This window comes from Sturnira hondurensis, unplaced genomic scaffold (assembly GCF_014824575.4).
Source record: "Sturnira hondurensis isolate 20B ecotype Veracruz unplaced genomic scaffold, ASM1482457v3 Scaffold0001872, whole genome shotgun sequence".
In the NCBI taxonomy this organism is placed as follows: Eukaryota; Metazoa; Chordata; class Mammalia; order Chiroptera; family Phyllostomidae; genus Sturnira; species Sturnira hondurensis.
The window spans coordinates 2,238,565-2,260,226 of NW_028074503.1; the positions used below are offsets into that span (position 1 = coordinate 2,238,565).

The 21,662-nt window shown below is 41.4% G+C and overlaps 1 protein-coding gene across 3 annotated transcripts in view; it reads left to right on the forward strand.

Annotated features, from left to right (window-relative positions):
- Positions 1–18,455, forward strand: part of GATA6 (GATA binding protein 6) — a 29,712-nt gene extending 11,257 nt beyond the window's left edge. For 2 of the 3 annotated variants that reach the window (XM_037031811.1, XM_037031812.1), the window contains exons 5-8: positions 706–793; positions 889–992; positions 16,997–17,128; positions 17,293–18,455. In XM_037031811.1, coding sequence (XP_036887706.1) covers positions 706–793; positions 889–992; positions 16,997–17,128; positions 17,293–17,346 — 378 coding nt within the window. In that variant the 3' untranslated portion in view covers positions 17,347–18,455. Of the gene's footprint in view, positions 1–705; positions 794–888; positions 993–16,996 lie in introns of all 3 variants that reach the window. The other variant, XM_037031813.1, reaches the window with a different exon arrangement.
- The last annotated feature ends 3,207 nt before the right edge of the window (positions 18,456–21,662 follow it).

The window sequence follows — 21,662 nt, forward strand, 5'->3', positions numbered from 1 at the left end:
CAATATTAGAAATATTAAAATGTGAAGAATGTATATTTTAGATTTGGTAAAATTGTAGTAACCCTTATGGGAAGAACTAGGAGGGCACAGTAACTATGTTATATCTTAATTTTTTAATGCATTCAAAAATCCTTTATTGAAGGAGTAATATACAGAGTGAGGAAAAAGTAGGTTTGCAGTTGTCTGGAAAATAATAGAATAATAAATAATAAGAATAAACTGTTTCACATACAATTGTAAACCTACTTTTGCCACCCTGTATTTGATAATTATAGTTAGAAAAATTCTATATTTCACTTTAAGAATAGCACAAAATATTATAAACACATCTATCCTGAAAAGGAAAATAACCTTTTGTATGTACAGTTGGAAGAAGAGAGCACATGAGCTCTTTGAAATAAAAGTGTGCATTCAGTGCTTTTCCTCTATAATTGAAGTTGTATAAAGTGATAAGCATTAACTGAAGGAATAATATCTCCCTGGCAAATCATCTCATTTGCTCTGAAGGAATCTGCATTCGACGGGGTAAGTGTAGTCTTTGTGCCGTTGGAATCTACTGAGTGTACATAAAATTTGGATTGAGATTTATGCCAAGTTCTTTTAAATCAGGGCTTTCAGTACCGATGTTGGTTCTCTAGCTAAAGTTTGGGTTTTCTTCAACATAATATTTATTAACCATGTGGCCTATGTGAAAATTTTTTTTAGGTGCCTCGACCACTTGCTATGAAAAAAGAGGGAATTCAAACCAGGAAACGAAAACCTAAGAACATAAATAAGTCGAAGGCTTGCTCTGGTAAATATAATAAAATGCTATTTGATTGTAAAGTATTTGCTAACCTTAACAGAAGAGTCTATGTATATTTATGAGGTTAATTTTGACTGTTGCAGGTAGTAGCAGTAATTCTGTTCCTATGACTCCATCCTCCACCTCTTCTAATTCAGATGATTGCAGCAAAAATACTTCCCCTACAACACAACCGACAGCCTCAGGGGTAAGTGCTAAGATAGTTCAGACTCCAAACTACTGGGTAGCCGTCTAGTTTATTATCTTAAATTTTATCTTATTGGGTAGCACAGTAACTAAACCAACAGTTCAGTTTAGTTAGCTGATACCTAAGAATAGTTTTTAGAGGAAATTACATTTAAATGTGAACAAAGCACTAACTTAAGTACTTTACAAACCTCTTAATTAAGAGCTATATCATACTTTTATGGTTAAATTAATCTGAGTAAAAGCTAGAAGTTTCGGGTTGAAGTGCTTTAGATTGTTTTATTTCCAGGTATGTGTGTGCATGTATATTTGTATGTATGTATGTATGCACACATACCTGGAAATATGTATAGTTTATATATAAAAATAAATATATATAAATATATACACCTGGTAATATATACATAATATATGCATGTATTTCTAATGTAGATAAAAAAAACTATCAGTTCAGTGGTTTCCTACACCCCAAAGCCCATGACCTTTAGATTGCTTTTGTTTATCCTGTCAACTCCTGCTTTTGATTTTCCCTTCCCTTCCATCATTCTTTCCCCCTTCCTTCTTTCCTTTCTTCTTTCCTTCTTTCCTTACCTCCTTATCATCTACTCAAAACACAGCTCATCATAATGTGTCAGGTGCTGTATCACTGATCTTTCTTTACCCAACTGTCCTCTTGCAAGAAGGCCTTGCCTTCTTCAAATGCACCTTAATTGTCCCCAGGCTTCTTTCAGCCTTGCTACAAACCTGTCAGCAATTTTGTTTATGAGTGAAGCTCTTTATGAAGATCACCACAAAGTTAGTTTCTGTAAAGTTATGATTGGAATTTAGTTTTTCTTAAGTGAAGAAAGAGCACTTTTCCACCCTAGTATTTCCTACCTAAATTTATCTGGGTGATATTTTAAAACGGCCAGGTTTCACCCTCAGTCTCATTAAAGTCCAGGGTGGGGCCTGGGCAGAATGTCCCAGATACTGAGAATAGTTTAGGATGAAACACCAGCCTTAAACATCCCTATTTACTTAGTAATTGTTCTCTACGTTTGGCTTTGTCCTATTTGGGGTACTTAGAAATACTACACATTCCTGGGCCCCACCCTGGATTTTCTAAGTCAGAGATCTGGGCGTGGGGCTTTGGAAATTTGTGTTTATGACCAAGTGCCCCCAGGTGACATTGAAACCCTGCCCTTGAGGAGTCTTCCAGTCAGGGTTTGGGAACCACAGAGCTGGCTTTTTTTCTTTTGTCGTATTTTCACAGACCTAACCAAATGAAAATTAAACCATGGAAACAATTTTAAACTGTGCTTAAAATTATATTTATTTCCTTTGTCCTCTGACCCAAATTCTTTTGAGGTTTTCCTTTAATGAAATAAGAATTTTGATCAGAGTACCACAAGGGGAAAAGCCTTTTGTTTTTGTTTGTTATAGACGGGTTAAAGAATGTTTCTAGCCTTTATAAAGCTAGACTCTGGTGTATGATGTTTTTACAGGAGGGTTACATGTAATTTTAAGGATCTAAAGTGGTAAATAGAACAGGTCCTTGTGGGGAAATGAAAAGGTCAAAATTATTTAAAAATAATTTTTATTATGCCCTAAATCCAGCTAAATGAGGCCCAAGTTCTGCTTTTCCAAAGCTTTGAGGGAACAGCCAAGGTTTTCAGCCTCGGTATCTACCTTCTTTAACAGAAATGAGGATTGCGGTAAGCTCTAAGTCACTTTCATTGGTAAAACAGTCCAGTTTAAAGCATAGCAAAAGCCAGATTTGAATGGCAAATGGCAGAGAAATAGATATTTGCCCAACGATGGGCTTTGGGGACTCACAACCCTTGCAGGTGGGGTCCACTCTGTTCTTGTGGTTCTGTGATGTAAAAGGTCAAAGCTGGCGATTTGCAAGTCCAGTCAGTTGCCCTCCCAGAGAAGGAACAGGGAAAAGGCTGGGAGGGGTCTGGCCCTGGCCTGTCTGGAAGAGGAACCTCGGGAGTCAGACTTTGGTGTCCCAGCATCTCTCACCTGTGACTCAGAATGCTCAGTTCCCTCCCTAAGGCCAGCAGGCAAAGCAACAGGATTTTAGAGATTAGGGGATTTGTGAACAGTTCTACACAGAGGTCTTTTGCTCTAAGCTTCCATCCTTCCTGTGGCCTGCGCAGCCTCTGAGGAACCGAGGAACAGGCCGTGAGAGCTGCAGACAGCCCCAGAAACGCCCCCCCGACAGCTTTCTCAGTGTGTGGGCATTTGTGGGGTGGATAGCACACCCTCCTCCCCTTACCCAGAGACCCACTCCTGGCCTGCTTCGCAGGCACTCAGCTGGCACTGGGGGTGTGGGTTTTCTCCCATTGGTTTGCCCATCACGGATGTGCCTGACAGCTCCCACCTGCTGTGCCTGCTTGGCAGAAGCCAGTCTGCTGGCTGCCTTTGGAAACTCTGCCCCTCTAAGAGTAATTGTAGATTCTAGGTGTCTCCCCAAGTCACTACCAAGGAGTGCAGTATGTGTTTCTTGGTCCCTTAGCACTTTTCAGAGCCTTCTGGGTGCGCGGGACCACCGGCAGCTGAGGAGCTGTGAAGAGCATGCTGGGGGTTAGTTATCTGTGAGCTGAGGGCAGAAAGAAGCACTTGTGAAAGGGGATGGTGTTGACAAAGATGTGTCATTTTCCCTTTTTAGTCACGGTTTATGATGTTGGGGGACAGTTGCAGTTTGTGCTGACCACTTACAGGGTTTTGGTGAAGGCCTGTAGGTGAGGAAAATGTTATATCCACATAGCAAGGTTGTGTCTGGTACATGGTATGTGACACCCCCATTGGCTCGGTGTATAATAAGCCTCCTATGATGATGGGTACATCCCACTGATCTCCAGTGGCCCCTTTGGGGGAAATTAGAGTTACCCTAGCTTGATAGGGACAACTGAGCTACAAAACAAAAGTCAGTCTTGGGCGTCCAGTGGAAGATAGGAACTGGGGCCACATATTCTCCCACTGAGAGATGTAAAGGGCAATGGGACTGCTCTACTTTTCCTTAGTATTTGTATATTAGTTTTGAATATTTGAATATTTCCTTAATATCTTGGACTTGCAAGGATGTCAGACCACTGCAGAAGTCTTAACCAAACTTGCTGTTTATTTTCATTCACCTTGAGAAATCAACTCTAGAAGATCACCAGTAGACATTCCCACCAGGCTTCTTTTCATTCCTGTTGTCCCTGCACTGCCCTGCGTGTGGGCATGTTCAGGTGGTGGCACTGGTTTCTGGTGTGGCCTGGTTCCTGAGTGAGCCTGGCAGGGGCTGAGTGTTCGGGCTGAGTCTTCTGCCACTGTGAAGGGGCCTCCAGGGCTCCTTCCTGAGCAGGGTGAAGAGGTGGGCAGGCTTCTTTGTGTACAACATTCGGCATTCTTCCAGGACAAGTGCCACAAAAATAATTTTTGCACTGCACTGAAGCCTCATTTCTTGGACTTTTTTTGCATGTCTTAGCTTTATGTTCCATACTTGTTGCCATTTTGTGTTTTAACTAGACCTCTGCCTGGGAAGAAAAAAGACATTCCTTCTGATGGTCACTGGATCAGTGTTGTAGGCTATGTGTGGGGGGTGTGTGTGGTGGAGGTAGAGAGAAGGTAGTTTGTTTTGTGTGCGGTAGTTTGTTTTGTGTGTAGCAATGGATCAGGAAGACCCATTGCTGTACAGCCCAGGATTGAAAAGTCCGTATCTGGTTGCTTTGGAATCTTTGTTAAGAAATATGTTAAACTTAATTTTTGGTAGTTGATCATTTTTCTTTTGTGATTTTTGAACTTAAAGATAAGTTTCCCCTATGTTGTCAGTCTTTAAGGTATTTCTTAATTTCCTTCGAGTTGGGAAAGATTAAATTGGGGATGAAAAATGCAGTAAGAAAATGTCTGAGAATAAGAAATCACTGAACATACAGGATAGGGCAAAAATAGGTTTACAGTTGTGAGTATGTGAGACACAGCTTATCCTTGTATTATTAGTTGTATTCTTTTCCATAAGAACAACCGTACACCCTTTGCCCCACCCTGTGTGTATGACTAGGCCTTGCTTTATAGTTGTTGTTCCATTTATAAAGCATTGCACTATGGGAGGCCCTGTTTACAAGTGAGTAAAACAGCGTTCCTGACTTCAGATTTTTCATAAGATGGTGGTAGTCGTGGGGGCCGGTATAGACAGATCTGACTGCTGGTTAGATTTGGAAGTGCTTTAAGGGAGCGACAAACTATGGTAGGAAGCTAAAGCAGGGAGTGGTGAATTCTGAATGCAGAGCTGGAGATGGCTCCAGAGAGGAGAGGAAATTCGAGTTACTGGGTTGGATTTTTGTGGGGGAAGCAGTGGGATGAAGGTGTTCAGGGAGAAGAGGAGCATGGGTATCTATGGGACTTCAGGGACGGTTTTAGGGGTTCAGTGTGTCTGCAGTGTAGTGTGTAAGAAGCCAAAGGCAGATGAGGCTGGTAAAATAGGTGGAAGGCAGAGTCCTCCTTAAGAAGGGCTCAAACCACATTCGTTTCTAAATGGCGGACTTTCTCTACCCCCTACTGCAGTCACAAATGTGTTTCTGTGTGCTAGCGCCCAACAATTAAAACATTCTGAGCTGGGAGTATTGTGATAATTGATGTAAACAAATGCTAGCATGCTCGTACTCATACATTTTACAAGCAGGGCTTCCCCTCACAAAGAGTAAGGAAAAAAAAGTCTGCCTTGAAGCTGGTGACATGCCCTGACCTCACAGCTTATAATGTTTAGTTTCTCCGTCCCCAGGGCTCCTCAGGGTGAGATGGTTTAGGGTGGCTGGCACGTGACATGAAGGGAAACATATTAGGCTTGGTGTGTTAGTGATAGGGAAAAGTTTTTTCACCTTGTGGTTTGTTGTTGGTGATACACTTCCCCAAGAGAGCAGATGACCTTAGTCTGAGATGAGGACCTCGTCTCACCTTCCTCCCCCACTGATTCCGTGCCTCTGGGTGGACCTTACCCACTCTGGTCAGTTTCTCCTTGCTAAATAGATTTCTTCATTCCTGTCTCATTTATTCTTCTGAGATGCTATGTTCCTAGCTAGACCTGTTTTCTTATTGTAGTCACCCCTTGATAATAATGTTATTTAAAGACCTTGTCAGAAGACGTACTTCTTTTTCTTTTTTTAAAGATGTTATTTATTTTTTTGGAGAGAGGGGAAGGAGAAAGAGGGAGAGAAACATCCGTGTGTGGTTACCTCTCACATGCACCCTCCTGGGGACCTGGCCCATAACCCAGGCATGTGCCCCGACTGGGAATCAAACCAGCAACTCTTTGGTTCACAGGGTCCACTCAATCCACTGAGCCACACCAGCCAGGGCAAAAGACATACTTCTCTTGAGCTGCATGGTGCTAAATCTTGTGCTGGAAGTGGTTTGAGAGAGTTAATGCACACCCATAAGTGCTTGTAGCCTACAGGCAGTGGTTGAGGGACTGATGCTTGTTAGGGTGCCTGAATGTCTTCATAAGGCCTTCTGAAGGGAAGTTTGGTGCTTTGCAGGTTAATATTTAAAATTCTTTATATAGATTTTTAAATATTTGCATCCTGTGGTAAAAAATTGGAAAGCAACACTTTATTAGTCCTGTAGCTTACTTCTTTATTAGCAAATTTATTCTGCATTGTCTTTTTTCTCCAGGTAATTGAATTTACTGTGGCATTATGGTTGGCCACAAAATAATAGTCCCTATTATTATTAACTGTTCCTATAATCATTAAACAGCTGAAAGGTGATTTATACAGTGTGAGTTGCTTTCACTTAGAGGAATTTGGCTGTGAAGAGAGGGTCTGATTCCAGAGGCTGCTAGAACAGAGACAAAACAATTCCTGCTGAGCCCCTAACTTAACTCTTCCATAAGAGCCTTTAGAGTCCTTGAAAGCCAGACATTGGTGGATTAGTCTTGCATTTTATCAGTTGTGCTCTTGCTTTTGAGAAGTTTTCTCCCTTTCTCACACTTTCTAATTTATAAGATAGTGGTCATAGGAAGGCAGGAAACCAGCTTCTATCAATACTTTTATGTACCAGGTGTTTTATGGACATTATTATCATTTTCTATTCTCAGGAATGAGACTCAGAAGGTAAGTAACAGGCCCAAGGTTATGTATTAAGGGCTTGGATTTGGACCCAGGTTGTTATCACCATAGTATGCTAGATTAACTACATGGTATGTAGTATATGTGATACTGAAATGTTTAAAGAGAAGGAATTATATTTTCTTAATTAAATCTGACTAATTTAATTAGTAATTTTCAGCATTAAATATTGTCCCACTGAAGCGGTTGGAAAAATAGTGCCAGAGAAGGAACTGACTTACTCATGGCCAAATATATAAAAGTCACACTGTACAAATTTTCTTTTTACTATTATACTTATTAATGAAATGTAGTATAGTATGAGACATTTGGGTACTATATATAGTACAAATATACTATTTGGGTACTAGAAAAAAAAGTAAAATTTACTGTTTCTAATGTGATTAGAAAGATTCTTGTAAAATATTAAGTGTTAAAATTCTTTTAATGCTGTGATTTAAATTCATATACAGCGAACGCTAAGTTAATTGGAACTTTTCAGAATGTTCAGATTGCCTTCAGTTAATTTTTACAAAATCATTGTAAATGCATTTTTTAATAGGCAAGTGTCAGTTTTATCTCCAAGGGTTTATAGTCCAAGACACTCTCTTCTAAATGAATAGAAAAAGTTACAAAGTCATTAATCTCCCACAAGGGTCTGAGAGAGAGTTGCGGTTAGGCCTTATTATTGCCTCATTTATAAACCAGGGCCCAGAGTGACTCTGTAAGGTCACAAAACAAGCCCACGTTGAAGCCGGGACTGGAACCGACGTCTCCTGCTCCCAGTCCAGGGCTGTTACCACTCCCAGGAGTTGACCAATCATCATAGTTATTAATATCCCACTTGCTACAAGCCATGAACATAAATATTTTGCTGGCATTTTATCTCCATGCTCCCTATGTGCCAGGCTCCCTTTCTTACTTCTCCCACAGCCCCTTATAATAACTCACGTTCCTGTCTGACCACATTGGCCTTCACTGGGAGAGTCACACGTCACCCTGGCAGGGAACCTTGAAGTATGCGGAGTTTGCATACTTTCCTTTTGATCTCAAGGCCTTTTGTGGACTTTCCTGTTTTCTTTTCATGTGTGTGTGCGTGTGTGCATGTCACAGGGAGGATGATAAAAAGTAGTTAGAAATACAGGCTACCACTTTAATATCCAATGGCTTTGTTATATATATTAGGAAACAGTAAAACTGTGTTGCACTTTAAATAGTTTACAGTGTATGTGTTCATCTAATTTATCACAGGACTGATTTATTTAATAAGGGACTCATTATCACAATCTGAAAACATTAGAATACGAGGTAAAGAATAAGTGTAGGCAGAATGTCATTCGCCTTTTCCCGTGGCCTCAGAACACAACTTTGCTTTGTGGGCGACAGTTTCTTTGCAGTTTTTTCTCCATGCCTCTATTAGAATATACAAAATTGTCACAAAGCTTGAAATAATGTTATGGGAAAACATGGCCAAATTTAAGAAATTTGGCTTAGAATGCTTTGAAATGTTATTGCTAAATGAATCTTTGAAGAAAATGAATTCCTTTACTGGAACAAAAGTAATTTATTACGCATTTCATGGGTGCCTGCCAAAAGAGTTACTAGCAATATGAAAATCTAATGAATATGAATTAAATACACTGTGTTAGCTCTGTTCAGTTTTAGACCTACCTGTTAATTTTCTCTGAAATTTTAATGATTTAAAAAAGCATCTCCAAAGACAGGTGGTAGCTAGTGTATGTTATAACTCATAATGCTGCTACTTACCATACTAGGCCCAGCACTTGGAGTTTGTGAGACTGGGCACCGAGAGATTGTTTTATTGACCTCAGATTTTAAGAAGGATTTGGACAAAGAAACAACAGGTATTGATTTCGAGGTCCTGTTGGAGTCTTGTGAGCAAACGATTCCAAGTCCGTATCTGCCCACAGTTAACTGCATATTTACTTAGTGCGCCGCCTCTTTTGTTTGTTGGTAGCTTGGTGTGGTTTCCCCAGAGTTGGGGCACACCCTCTAGCATCATTTTTATCTTATTAAGCATAAATACCTTGAATTTAAAGTTCTTATTAAGTTTAGTTGCTTGATTGATGTTGAAGCCTGAATATGGCATGAAGTTTATTCTGGGGGTTCACGGATTAGCAGCTGGAAGGAAACAGTTTTGGGCAGCCAGGTGCTGTGTGACTCTAGTAAGATGCCAGGGTTTTGTAAAGCCTCTGTTTTCCTCCACCGACGGGGAAAAGTAATTCCTACCATCTGGTTCTTAGGAGCATTGTATAGCATAAGTGGGAGATGCCTGTGGACCTCTTTGAAGCTCAAGAAGAATAGCGCTATTTAAATTTAATCTTGGAAATTAATAGAGATGTGCTTTATTGGCCTGGCAATGCTTTTCATCCCAAGACATCAGAAATAAATCCTTACTTTCCTAACAGGGGAATTCAGAGATGGAGAGCTATTGTGTTAGCAAAGTAACCATATTTTAAATACTGCTTTTATTTTTGATAGCAACAATTTTTCATTCCTCATGATACTTAGTATATTTATACTGCTTTCTTGTAAATGCTGCTTGGATCTTGGACTATGATGTGCTTTCTCTAATTGAGATGGTGAGATAAAGACACTCATCCAATCTCCTGAAAAGCCAGTTTTGTTATAAAAGATCATAATTCACCAGGTTTTAAATTTTGCCTTAGGGTTCTTTACCAGCTAATTTGAAGACTAAAATAGAGTCATCTGTTTTGTTTTGATTCATTTCAGAAGAAAAACTTTTTTCAGTATGCTAAAGACTTGAAGCTGTAGAATGAACCTTCCCTCCCCCTTGCAATTTATATTTGTACATTAGTATTTTTACTGACAACCCCAGTATACTTATAAATTTTGGGCCATGCCTTTCTGCACGACAACACGCTTTCTCTTTTAGTGTGTATAGAGGTGCAAAACAATTTGCTCCTCTGTCCAGAGGACATTGTAAGTATAGAATTTTCTTTCTGTCCTTGCAGCATCCTAGAGTATGGATAAAACCTAGTTTACTCAGGCCCAGAAGGGGCAAGAGGGGTCACAGGGGCAGCCAGCAAGCTCTCCAGTTAGGACTTTGTTTGTTAGATTACAAAAAATTACCATTCTGCTAAAAACTGAGTCAGGTTGTCAGCTGAAGTGACGGTGACTCTCTTCTTGTGAGGGAAGGTACTCATGTTGTTTTGCTTGGTTTGAGCCACTGGGGGAGAATTAGAGGGTTTTGTTGTGATGGACAATTTTTACATCTCCCAATGGAGACAGAACACTTTGTGAATCTTCCTGTGTTGAAATTTTTGAATTCACTTTTTGTCTGTTTCTGTTACCTCCATTCAAACTGAAATGAGCATTGTTTTTTAGAGTGGACGTTTAGATTTATCTGAAAGTGTTTCTTTGTTGGAACTTACATGTAGTTTTTACTTTTTCTTTTTGAGGAAGGCCACTGTAAAGCACTGTGAGAGTCTAACCCAGAGGTTATAAAAGCAGAGAAGAGAGCTTTGGCAATGAGGGACGGCTGGCTTCCCCTCACACAAGAAAAAGCTGTAACCACACAGTTACTCAGATGTGTAGGAAGGACAGATCAGAGGCCATGGAAGCTGACAGTCTGAATGCGAGCTAAGGAGGCAGTGGTGGTCATCATCAAAGTCTTATGCTCTGGAGATGATCACACGCTCACCCGCAACCTGCCTGTGGTGCAGTGTTTTCTTTCTTCAGATCGGGGCTGCATTAGGAGCGATTACAGCGCGGAAGACCGAGCACATCCCTGTTGACTGCTTATTGCTTTTCTTTCTAAAAAATGAAATGCATGTTTACAATTCACAAGCCAGAGAACTTATGCTGTTGTTCTTCTAGATAGGCTGTGTCCTTGAAGGGTTTCTTTACTCAGATGTTGTTGCCTTTCCAGAGCTGCCTCCCTGGGCATCTCCGCCGGAGGCTGACGCTCTGTCTGCCTATTATGGGATATGCACCACAAAGGCAAAGAAAGAACTGGAAATGTTGGTGAGCCAGGCACTGCTGGGCATTAACTACCCGAATTTATCAATTCAGAAAGCCTTGACTTTTTGGATATCTGTCTGAAAACTAACAAAGATTTATTCTCACGGGCAAAAATTCTGGTGATTTAAACCTGATCTGTGCCTACTTCACGGGCTAGTGGATATTTTCCATGTCCCTGTCGGCAGCAGCAGGGTTGCCCCTGAAGTCACTTATTCCTATAGGAGGGAGTTTTCCAGCCCAGCTGCTGGGCCATCAGCCGTCTCCCACCTAACTTGGCCTGCGCTCAGTGCTAAGCCCAGGCTGGGACTGGTGCTGATAACAAGTTTTTTTCAACAGGAAGTGCCTCCATTTTCAGTTGTCTGTGGGAGGGTGGAGGGCAGATAAGCTGTGAATGGAAACACAGAACAGATTTCTGCTCCACCCTCACTGCACTTTGATCAGAGAAAGAGCGAGGACCTCCGCCTGCCTGAGCTCCCCGAAAGGAGGAAGGATGATTCAGCTGCAGGCTTTCCCAAGTGCTCTTCTGTGCCGTGGTTCAGAAACGTTTGGTGGAGTAGCCTGGTGAGGTGTCTGCTTTTGCTGTGTTGAGATATCTGTGATCTGAACTGAAGTCCTTCAGGGGTTCAACTAGATGTGGGAAGACATAGTGACCAGTTGAAATTTCGACCTGTATTTGTGTGTGTGTGTGTGTGTGTGTGTACTGGGTCCAGGGTCACAGTAAGTTTTCTTTGATTTTCTCCCCCAAATTGTACTGATTCTCATTAGGTAGGTCTTGATTATTGCCAATGAGGAAAAGGCATTTAGATGAATAATGACATGACAAGCCAGATTTCTTAAGGAGAGTTGTGCCAACTGTGGTCTACTGCAGGAAGAATACTAGTTTCAGGAGCTCAGGTTCCACTGGTGAACCCACTGGTGAACCCACGAGGTGCATTTGGTGCTTCACCTTCTGTGAAACTATGTTTCACATGGGCATGGATGGCAGAGTGCCAGCCTGTGCCAGGTGATAGGAGGGGGATCCTGGGGCGCATGAGGCCCCTGCCGACCCACCTTGCAGTGCCTCTACTCTGATTCTTCCCCATATTTTCGTGCTACTTTATGACTCCCTCCAGGCTGGCTCATTCCTCGGGTGCTTGTGCCTCATGTTTCTGGTGCTGGTGTCTTCTATTCTTCCCCCAAAGTACTTATACCATTCAATTAAAATATTCAAAGAAAGGCATAGATGGCTAATAGGTGGAGCTCTCTCAAATGGTCCCCTCTCAAATGCCCTCCTGGGTTCCCTCAAAATACTCTTGTGTGTTCATGGATAAGTTGTAATTATGACATAGAAATTTTATATCCTGCTGTTTTTCACCTAACATTACATTACAGGAGTTTTTCCACTTTGCCACGTGATCTTATTATTTTTAATAATTGCATAATAGTTTATTGAGCGGATGTACTTTGCTTTTCCAAATCATTCTCATACTATTACACATTAGATTATTTCTATGGTTTCCACTATTATAAGTAAACCTGCAATGGATGTCTTCCTGTGCAGAGCCTTTCCCTTCCTTAAAATTCTTTCCTTATAATGCATTTTCAGAAGTGAAATTACAGAGCTAAGTAGGGTGTAAAATTCGGACATCTCTGCTAACTCCCTTCTAAGGTGTGTATCAGAATTTAGGTTTGCTGGCCATGGGTGAGGGACCTGGGGTTATCATGATTTTATCAGATCTTATTATGTGTCATTACATAAAAATCATAATTTATTTTTTACTGAGAGATGATTGGGATACATAAAAGTTTTACATTGTAGTAGCTCATGTTTAAAGAGTGTATCTCCATTTATAAATATGGTTCTCAAGCTTTAAGGACAAGTACTTGGTCCAGTTTTTCTCAGAGACTCAGATGTTGCTTTTGATTTCAAATCAGCTGATTTTATACATATATATCTGTGTGTGTATATATATATATATATACACACACACACACACACATATACATATTATTTGTTAGCTTATTTTGTTCATTAGATTCCACATATGAGTGAAATCATATGGTACTTGTCTTTCTCTGACTGGTTTATTTCACTTAGCACGACACTCTCCAGGTCCATCCATACCGTTGCAAAAGGTAAGATTCCTTCTTTTTTACAGCTGTGTAGTATTGCTGTGTAAGTGAACCACAGCTTTTTTATCCACTCATCTGCTGATGGGCACTTGGGTTGCTTCCATATCTTAGTGATTGTAAATAACACTGCAGTGAACATGGGGGTGCATATATTCTTTCAAATTAGTGTTTTGGGTTTCTTCAGGTATTTCCCGGAAGTGGAATCACTGGGTTTTAAGGCAGTTCCATTTTTTATTCTTTGAGGAAACTCCACACTGTTTCCACAGTGGTTGCACCCATCTGCATTCCCACCAACAGTACACAGGGGTTCCTTTTTTCCCCACATTCTCCCCAGCATGTGAGGTGATATCTCATTGTGGTTTTAATTTATATTTCTTGATGTTTAGTGATGTTGACTATATTGTCATGTCTATTGGCCATCTGTGTATCCTCTTTGGAGAAGTGTCTATTCAGGTCCTTTGTCCATTTTTTAATTGTTTCTTTGTTTTTGGTGGTGAGTTCATAAGTTACTTATAAGTTACTTATGAGTTACTTATAAATTTTGTATATTAACCCCTTACAGCTGATTTTTTTTTAAGGAACTCATCACTAATTTCTGTAATTTGTGGTTTGCCTCTCCATTGACAATAGGACTCTTGGCCTGCTGTATAGCTTAACATTTTTGTCTGAAGACAATAGGTATTACAACTGGTAGCTTTTGGAATTATTTCAGGTATAAGAATAATAATGAAGATATTAAGATTTCTTTAATGGGGCTTATTTAAAAAAGGGCCAGTGAGCCATTTGAAGGGCTGTGGAAGCACCTCGTTTTTTTCTTGTCTTTTTTGTTTTGCTTGCAAAGAGCTGTCTCTAACAATTAGGATAAGGTCATTCTTGAGGTGGGTTTCACTTAGCTCTGAATTCCACTGCTCCCAACCAATTATGGTGGTAACTCAACTGGTGAAGAATAGAATTGGGAGATTAAGGTAGAGTGGAGATTCCTACACTCTATCCTCAACAGTAATAACAAGCTGCTAATAGTAGCCTATACTTATGTAGTCTTTACCATTGCCACACACTGTTGTAAGAGCTTTACATATACTCACAAATTTAATTCTTACAACAACCTTACACATAGATGCCTCTGTTTCTTCCCATTTTATAGTGAGGAAACTGAGGCACAGGAAGTGCCAGGCCGGGCCTTCTAGTCTGCCTCTCTCACATTGTCTCTTTTGACTCCTTTACTTAACACTCTGTCTTGGCTGGTTTTCCTGGGAACGGGTTTCTCATGTCCTGCATGCCTCCCATTCTGAACACCCATTCCTCACCAGTAACAGTATCTTCTTTTTGTGGAATGTTCCACATGGCAAGGTGTCATGCTGATGCTTTTACGAACATCTCAGTTAATTGTCACTGCCATACCTGATGCAGGTAAGACAGAACCAGTTATGGAGAAGGAGACTTGGGGAGGTGACCACGCTTGTGGGTGGCCGAACCAGGACACTACTTGAAAGCCCATGCTTGTCCTTAGCACTTGTGGCCATTTGAGGTGGGCTGCTTCCCGGGCCAATGCAGGCACCCTCTTCGTTTTAGAGAATAGTACTTGCTATGATGAAGTCAGATTTAGTCAGATAAATGCAGATGTGCTTTTAGGGGGAAGAAATAGATCAATGCAAAGTTGAGTGTGGCATAAATCGTTTATAAAAGAACTCACTCTTTCTACTAGCTGTATAATAGCTAATGAAGACTGTAAAATGAGGAGTCCTTTTGTAATCTAATGTCATCCTTTTGTTTATTTCTTTGGGGTTAAAAATCTGGATCCACATTGGCTTTGCTCATTGTGGGGATTTTGGATTTAAGAGCTAAAGCTAATCACTATATATTTTTGAAAATATTTATTTACTTTTAGAGAGATGGGAAGGGTGAGAGAGAGGGAGAGAAACATCAGTGCAAGAGAGAAACATCAATTGGTTGCCTCTTATGTGTGCCCCGCCAGGGATCAAGTGTGCAACCTAGTCATGTGCTCTGACCTTGAACCAGTGACCTTTGCTCTGTGGGATGATGCCCAACCAGCTGAGCCGCACTGGCCAGAGCTGTCACCATATTCATATGTGTAACCAAATTCATAGCTTTAGTGTGTTTGACAGGATTATTTCAGCTATTTCAAAATTTTCACAAGAATCTATTTAAAATTTTAGGCACATCAATGACTTCTTGAAATTTGCTTTTTTATGCTCCTAATGCCCTCAGTTTAAGTCTTTTAGTTTGTGTTACTTAAAAAGAAGTTTAGGAGGAGGGGTACTATCGTTGCTGGATTTTTACAGACACTCATTTTTCCTAGGAAAAGGAAGGATTGGATACCTATAAAGGACTAGACTTGGTCTGTCCAGCGGGTACGATATTGGGGTAGAAAAACAGGAAGTCACATGGTCAGACTTCCAGAAGCCCCACCTCCTAGCATCATGTGGTTAACTTTTAACTTTTCTTATTATTTATTTTATTATAGTTGTCTCAATATTTTACCTCTTTTCCCTTCTCCGCCTAGCCCCCGCAACTCCCACCATCAATCCTCACTCTGTTGTCCATGGGTCATTCATACATGTTCTTTGACTAATTTGTGTGATTATTTTGAGGATTGAAGAAAAAAAATCAGGTTTTATCCAGGGAAGAGTAGGACTACATTGTCTTCCAGGCCTCAGGAGCCAGGAGGGGTTGGCGCACCTTACTTTGAGTTCAGCCTGTGTCTGGTGCCCTGTGTTTTCTCTGAAGTGAATGTAACATCAATTCAGCCAGAAATATGTTTTAAGGATTTAATGGGATTATGTATGTAAAAGAAAGGTATGCTTTGAGAAGTACAACATATTCTACCTGTGTCAAAAACCAAGTATCCAGTAATTTATGGGATAGAACCCCGAAAGCACAGAGCAAATGACAGGCTTCTGAGCTTTGAGAAGGCACAAGGCAAAATTTAAACATATGTGATTATGGCTAGATTTTTAAAAGAGCCAAATGCAACTGCTTTCTCAAACCATAGTCTAAACATGATTAGTTATTGTGGCTTGATCCCACTAAATTATGTCAAATAAATGATATGTTTTCTACATGGCCCTTCTCATTTGGATGGAAGGAAGGAATGAAACAATACAAAGGTAACCTTTTGCTTTGAGAAATAATTGCCACAATCACGACGGATACAGGATGTAGCATTTTCATTATACTGTGATCTGCTTCAAACATAGCCCATTCTTCTTGGAAAGAATTAAGGTAAATAATGTAGATATTAAAACCTGTATATGCGTGGGTTAATTTTCCATGAAGTCAGTGCTTGAAAATTTCATTTATCAGGCTTTGCTGAGCTGTGTAGCTTTCTCTTCTAGACTTTGACATAATTGCTAAGCCTTGTGGCTCTGCCCTGTGTGTGAGCGTGTATATGTTATGCTCTGCATTTTCTCTTGAAATGATTAGATTGTGTGGGCATCATTAGGGTCTGTTTACCTATGTGGTGTGGCTTGTTTCACTGTCAGAGATCTCAGGGTTTGGCACTTTTTACAAATAGGCGTCTTCCAGTTCCTTTTCTACTTTGGTCCAGCTGCACATGTTGCTGTGTGGTTACTGCCGTGCGTTCTCCAGATAACAGGAGAATGTGTCTGAGAGCTGGAATCTCCCGGGTTAGGTCGATGGCCCTGTGCAGCACAGTGAACAGCCCTTGCTCTGGCTGCACTGCCCATCTCATTTGTCCCTGCGTGTTTACCTAGCAGGAGCTGATGCCTGACAGATTTATCGATAACTCTCTCCCCTTCTCTGTCTCCTCCTCTCTGTCCCCATCTTCTGCCAGGCGGGTGCCCCAGTGATGTCTGGCGCAGGAGAAAGCACGAACCCCGAGAACAGCGAGCTCAAGTACTCAGGTCAAGATGGGCTGTATATAGGTGTCAGCCTGGCCTCGCCAGCTGAAGTCACGTCCTCCTCGGTGAGACAGGATTCATGGTGTGCGCTGGCCCTGGCCTGAGCCCGCTGCCTGGAGCGGGAGGGCCCTTGGGACCTGCGGCCATTATGCCACGCTGTGCAAACCGGGGCGAGTATGCTGACAGAACATTCCTCTGACGTGTGATTTCCGTGCCTTTATTTTGAAAGAGATGCATTTCCCAAGTGGCTCGCTCTGCCTTACCAGCCAGCCCCTGTCAGTGAAGAGCCAGGGAGAAGATGGAGCGCTTCCTGGGAAGGCCAGTGCAGCCCCACACTTCCAGCCAGCCTACCTGTGGGTCGGCCAGGGCATCCGCTGGGCCACTTCCAGGAACCTGGACCAGGACTGGGGCCTTGTCTGCTAAGGAATTTTGAGATTTTTAAAAAAGGTTTTAATGTGTGTTGCCCCAAATCATGTGCCTCTTTTGATCGATTTTGGTTATTCCGGAATTTATTAATGCCTTTCCACACCCAGATTTCACATGTGTTCACGAAGAAGACCATTTGAGGCCATTTGGTACACATCTCTGGAGGCTGAGTCGGTTCATGAGGTCACTTGTCAAAAGTATCACTCAGTTTGCAGGACTGCATTATAACTGTAACGTACACTGTGACTGACGTTTCTCAAAGTTCATATCGTGTGACTGATCTGCAGTCAGTCAGAATTTGTAAACAGGGTAGCAAACAAGATATTTTTCTTCCATGTATACAATAATTTTTTTTAAAAAGTGCAATTTGCGTTGCAGCAATCAGTGTTAAATCATTTGCATAAGATTTAACAACATTTTTTATAATGAATGTAAACATTTTAACTTAATGGTACTTAAGTAATTTAAAAGAAAAATGTTAACTTAGACATTCTTATGCTTCTTTTACAACTACATCCCATTTCTGTATTTCCAATTGTTAAAGAAAAGTATTTCAAGAACAAATCTTCTCTCAGGAAAATTGCCTCTACTCATTTGTTAAGAATTCTTATACAAGAACACCAATTACCGCCCCCCGCCCTCGCCTTTATTTTACTGTGGAATACATGCTGGAAAATTTGCAACAAAACTTTACTACCTAACAGACACCATTTGTAAATACTCTAGGCATCTGTACACACCAAGATGAAGCCTCTATAGTGTGATTGACCCACAGGCAGGTTGGTGGTTTACATACATTTTTAAAAATGGGATGTCATATGGAAACCTATTTCACCAGAGTTTTAAAAATAAAAAGGGTATTGTTTTGTCTTCTGTACAGTGAATTTCCTTCCCTTTTAGTTTCATTTTGATAATGTATGTGGCTATAGATTTTCATATGAAACAAGCGCATGTGAGGTTTGCAAATTGCCTTACAGTCTTCCTTTCGATGAATTGTCCTTTTGGGGCTGTTTTATAACATGGTTTATTTGAAGTTGGCACATGGAGTTGTCACTTTCAATTTGCATTGGGGACAATTTTTATAAGTGAAAGGGACCCCGTACTATACCTTATTATCTGAGATTGTAAGCATTCTCTTTAGGATCAGCCCTTAGAAACCTTGAAAAAGCCCAGAATTTCTTCCCTCTGAATGAAATACACTTTATCATCTAGAAATGGTCTCATTTCTGGAACCTTCATTTTGCAAAGTGCCACTAAGTCTGAAAGCTTCTCTGAGGTTGAAGTTTTTTCACTCACCAGGAGCTATGAAATGGTCTGAACGGTCTCTGCTTTTTCTTCACCGTTGGGCGGATTTCAGGAAATCAAGAAGCTGTTCCACAACACAATGGTGTAATTTCATTTTGGCTCCAAAGTGTGGGGCATTTTTGACTTCTTTCCATGATTATAGCCATTCTGTGGGTGTTCCTTTGTGGTGGGGTGGTGTTGGAAGTCAGACTCAGGGCTGGGGTAGGTGTGTGTCTGGGGAAGCCACTGAGCCCCTATGCATCCTGAAACTGTAAGGTGGGCTAGAACAGTGGTTAAGAGTGCTGGGTCTGCAGCCAGATCATTAGGCTTCACGTCCTGCTCTGCATGCATGAGCCTTGTGACCTTGGGCAAGTTATCCAACTCATGTTCCTCATCTGTAAAATGATGCCAGTAACATAGCTCACAACTCAGGACAGAGTACATATAAAGTGCTTAGCACAGGACCTGGTGCATGGTAAGCAGTGAGTGTGAACTTGATTGGAGAAGAGTGGCAGGAACTCCTACCACATGGGGTTTTGGAATGTCTTAGTCCCTGTGCAGAATCAGAGATTTGCGGTCTGAGAATCTGATGTGTCTTTGCTCACCTGCACTTTTTCAACAATGCTGGGGAGAGTGATAACGGGGGATCCCCCCAGCCCAGGCTGTGGCAGAGATGGATGGGGAGGATGCTTGAGAGATAACAGTGGGGGTTCAGCTGATTGTTTAATAGAACAGGGCTGGTCTGACAGCAAAAGAAAATTATCCCCTCATTTTTGCCCCTCCTTCCTCTTATGGTTTTCATTACTTTGAGTGCTTTCTGGTGGGTTGGCAGTTGTTAGAGTTAATATGCTTTGATTGAGAAATGAATTTTTCTTATTGGAGCTTCCAAATGATGTTTTTTGTTTTTTCCTGGGGATGGTCTCAGATGTTGCTACTTCCAATCCTAAAGTGCCATTAGGTTGCTAAAGCTCCTCTTTCTTTAGAACACAATGGGGGAAAGAATTCCAGCTTTTGTGAAATAAAGGACTAAGGGCAGAAGGAGAAGGAGAGGGCTTCTTGTAGCCTGTCCTAACACAGCAAACTCCACTGATCTAGGCTTTGTCAATGGGAACTTTCTCACCTGTGATTGTATTCAGTGGAAGTTTGACCATTTCTTCCAAACATGTAATCTTGGCACCCCCTCCCCCAGAGTATAACGGGCAAAAACAAGTCACTTCTCACTAAGGAGTACATTTACATAGAAGGTTCCCCCCAGCTTCAAGAGTCGGCAGACGCATTACTGTGGGCTGCAGAATTTATGTCCTCTGTCACTCTCCGCTGATTTTAGGTCATCTTACATAACCGAAGGCTCTGTCTGGGGTTTCTCTTCAGGGTCACTTTGTGTTGTTTCCTGGTGCTTATGGGAGGGTCAGGAAAGCAAAGGGAGCTATTCATTTCCCCCTGCAAATAAATTAACTTCTTGCTCATGGGAAATGTTTTCCCCAGTCCTTGGAAAATTGATGTAATTTCAGATTATAGATAGGTTAACTGCTGGAAGGGCAATACAGCAAGTCTTCGGTGGTTATGCCAGATCCCACACTGCTTTCATTTTGGGGCAGTGTGGTGGTTTCGGTGTGTTCTCTTTGTGCCCTGGCACTGTCCATGGGGTCAACAGGTCCCTGTGACTCTGAGAAGCAAATACTAGAGGGGTATGTGTGGGTGGGGGGAGGCTGAGAGTGAAGAGTGGGGACCAAATATTCAGAGTAAGGCAGTTCTCGCTAATTAAAATGGGTTTTGTTTCTGGGTTGAAGTAGCAAGTCAACTTGGGAATCTCCTGTTTGGAAGCTCTAAATGGCAGTCAGATATGAGTTGGGGAATTTTAAATGAGAACTACTAATAAATTTGCTAGATCAAATCTTTGAAAACAGGGTTTACAGATAAAAATTCTGTAGAGCTCTGGCCTTGAGTTGGATTCTATGTGGCTGAAACATTAGCTGTAGCTAAAGCAGGCCCATCTCCCAAGGCTTTTGGAGGTAGGGACTGGGTGCTAGCCCTAGTAGGATCTGCAGAGGAGAGGAATCTTATGGTGCCTACAGTCGTTTCAATTATAAGACATTATTAGGCTGGAAGCCTGAGTAAGTACATAGGAACTTTGGGTAAATTCTGGTTGATAGTTTCCAAATAGGTTCTAAAAGAGTTAGTTTGTTGCAGGTGGGTGTAAAACCTCCAGTATGGCATCTCCCAGATCTGCACAGGAGGACAGCCAGTACTTAACTGTTCTTCCTGCTCAGCAGCTGTCACAGGGATGTGACCATTTCGCCGTTGATACCACTATTTTAAAGAGATTTATAAAAAGCTGAATATTTAAAAATGGCTAAAATACAGCAATTAAAAATGAAATGATGTTTAATTAGTAGAAGGGCTTACATTTCAGTCACCAGTGGTTCCCTGTGGTAAGATAATTATCTAGATATCCCTTAGCTTTTGAGCAAGTCATTTCCTCTCTGGACCTCAGTCTCTGCAGCAAGCACACAAAGGAGAAACCACGAGGCACAGTCTGAAGGTCCCTTCCATCTGTGTTTGCTGCCCACAGGCCCACGTGCTGATTATAGGTAATGAGATGGTGGGTCTGTGGTCTGGTCCGAGTCCCCCGAGTCTGAGGGGCTTCTGCAGGCTACGCCATGACTGGGGAAGCTGGTAGGATTGGAATCTCCTAGCTTTCTCCTGGTTCCCTCACCTCCTCAGGTTTTGATCTGCTCTTGGCCAAGCTCTCCTGTTGGCTAAGGCTGCAGAGGGTGTGAGTCTGGTCATATTAATGAACAGAGGGACTTGGTAGGAGGTGCTGCCACCCCCTAACACCAAATCTCTGATAGAAAACTTAAACAGTGATACGGACCCAGACCGGAAAAT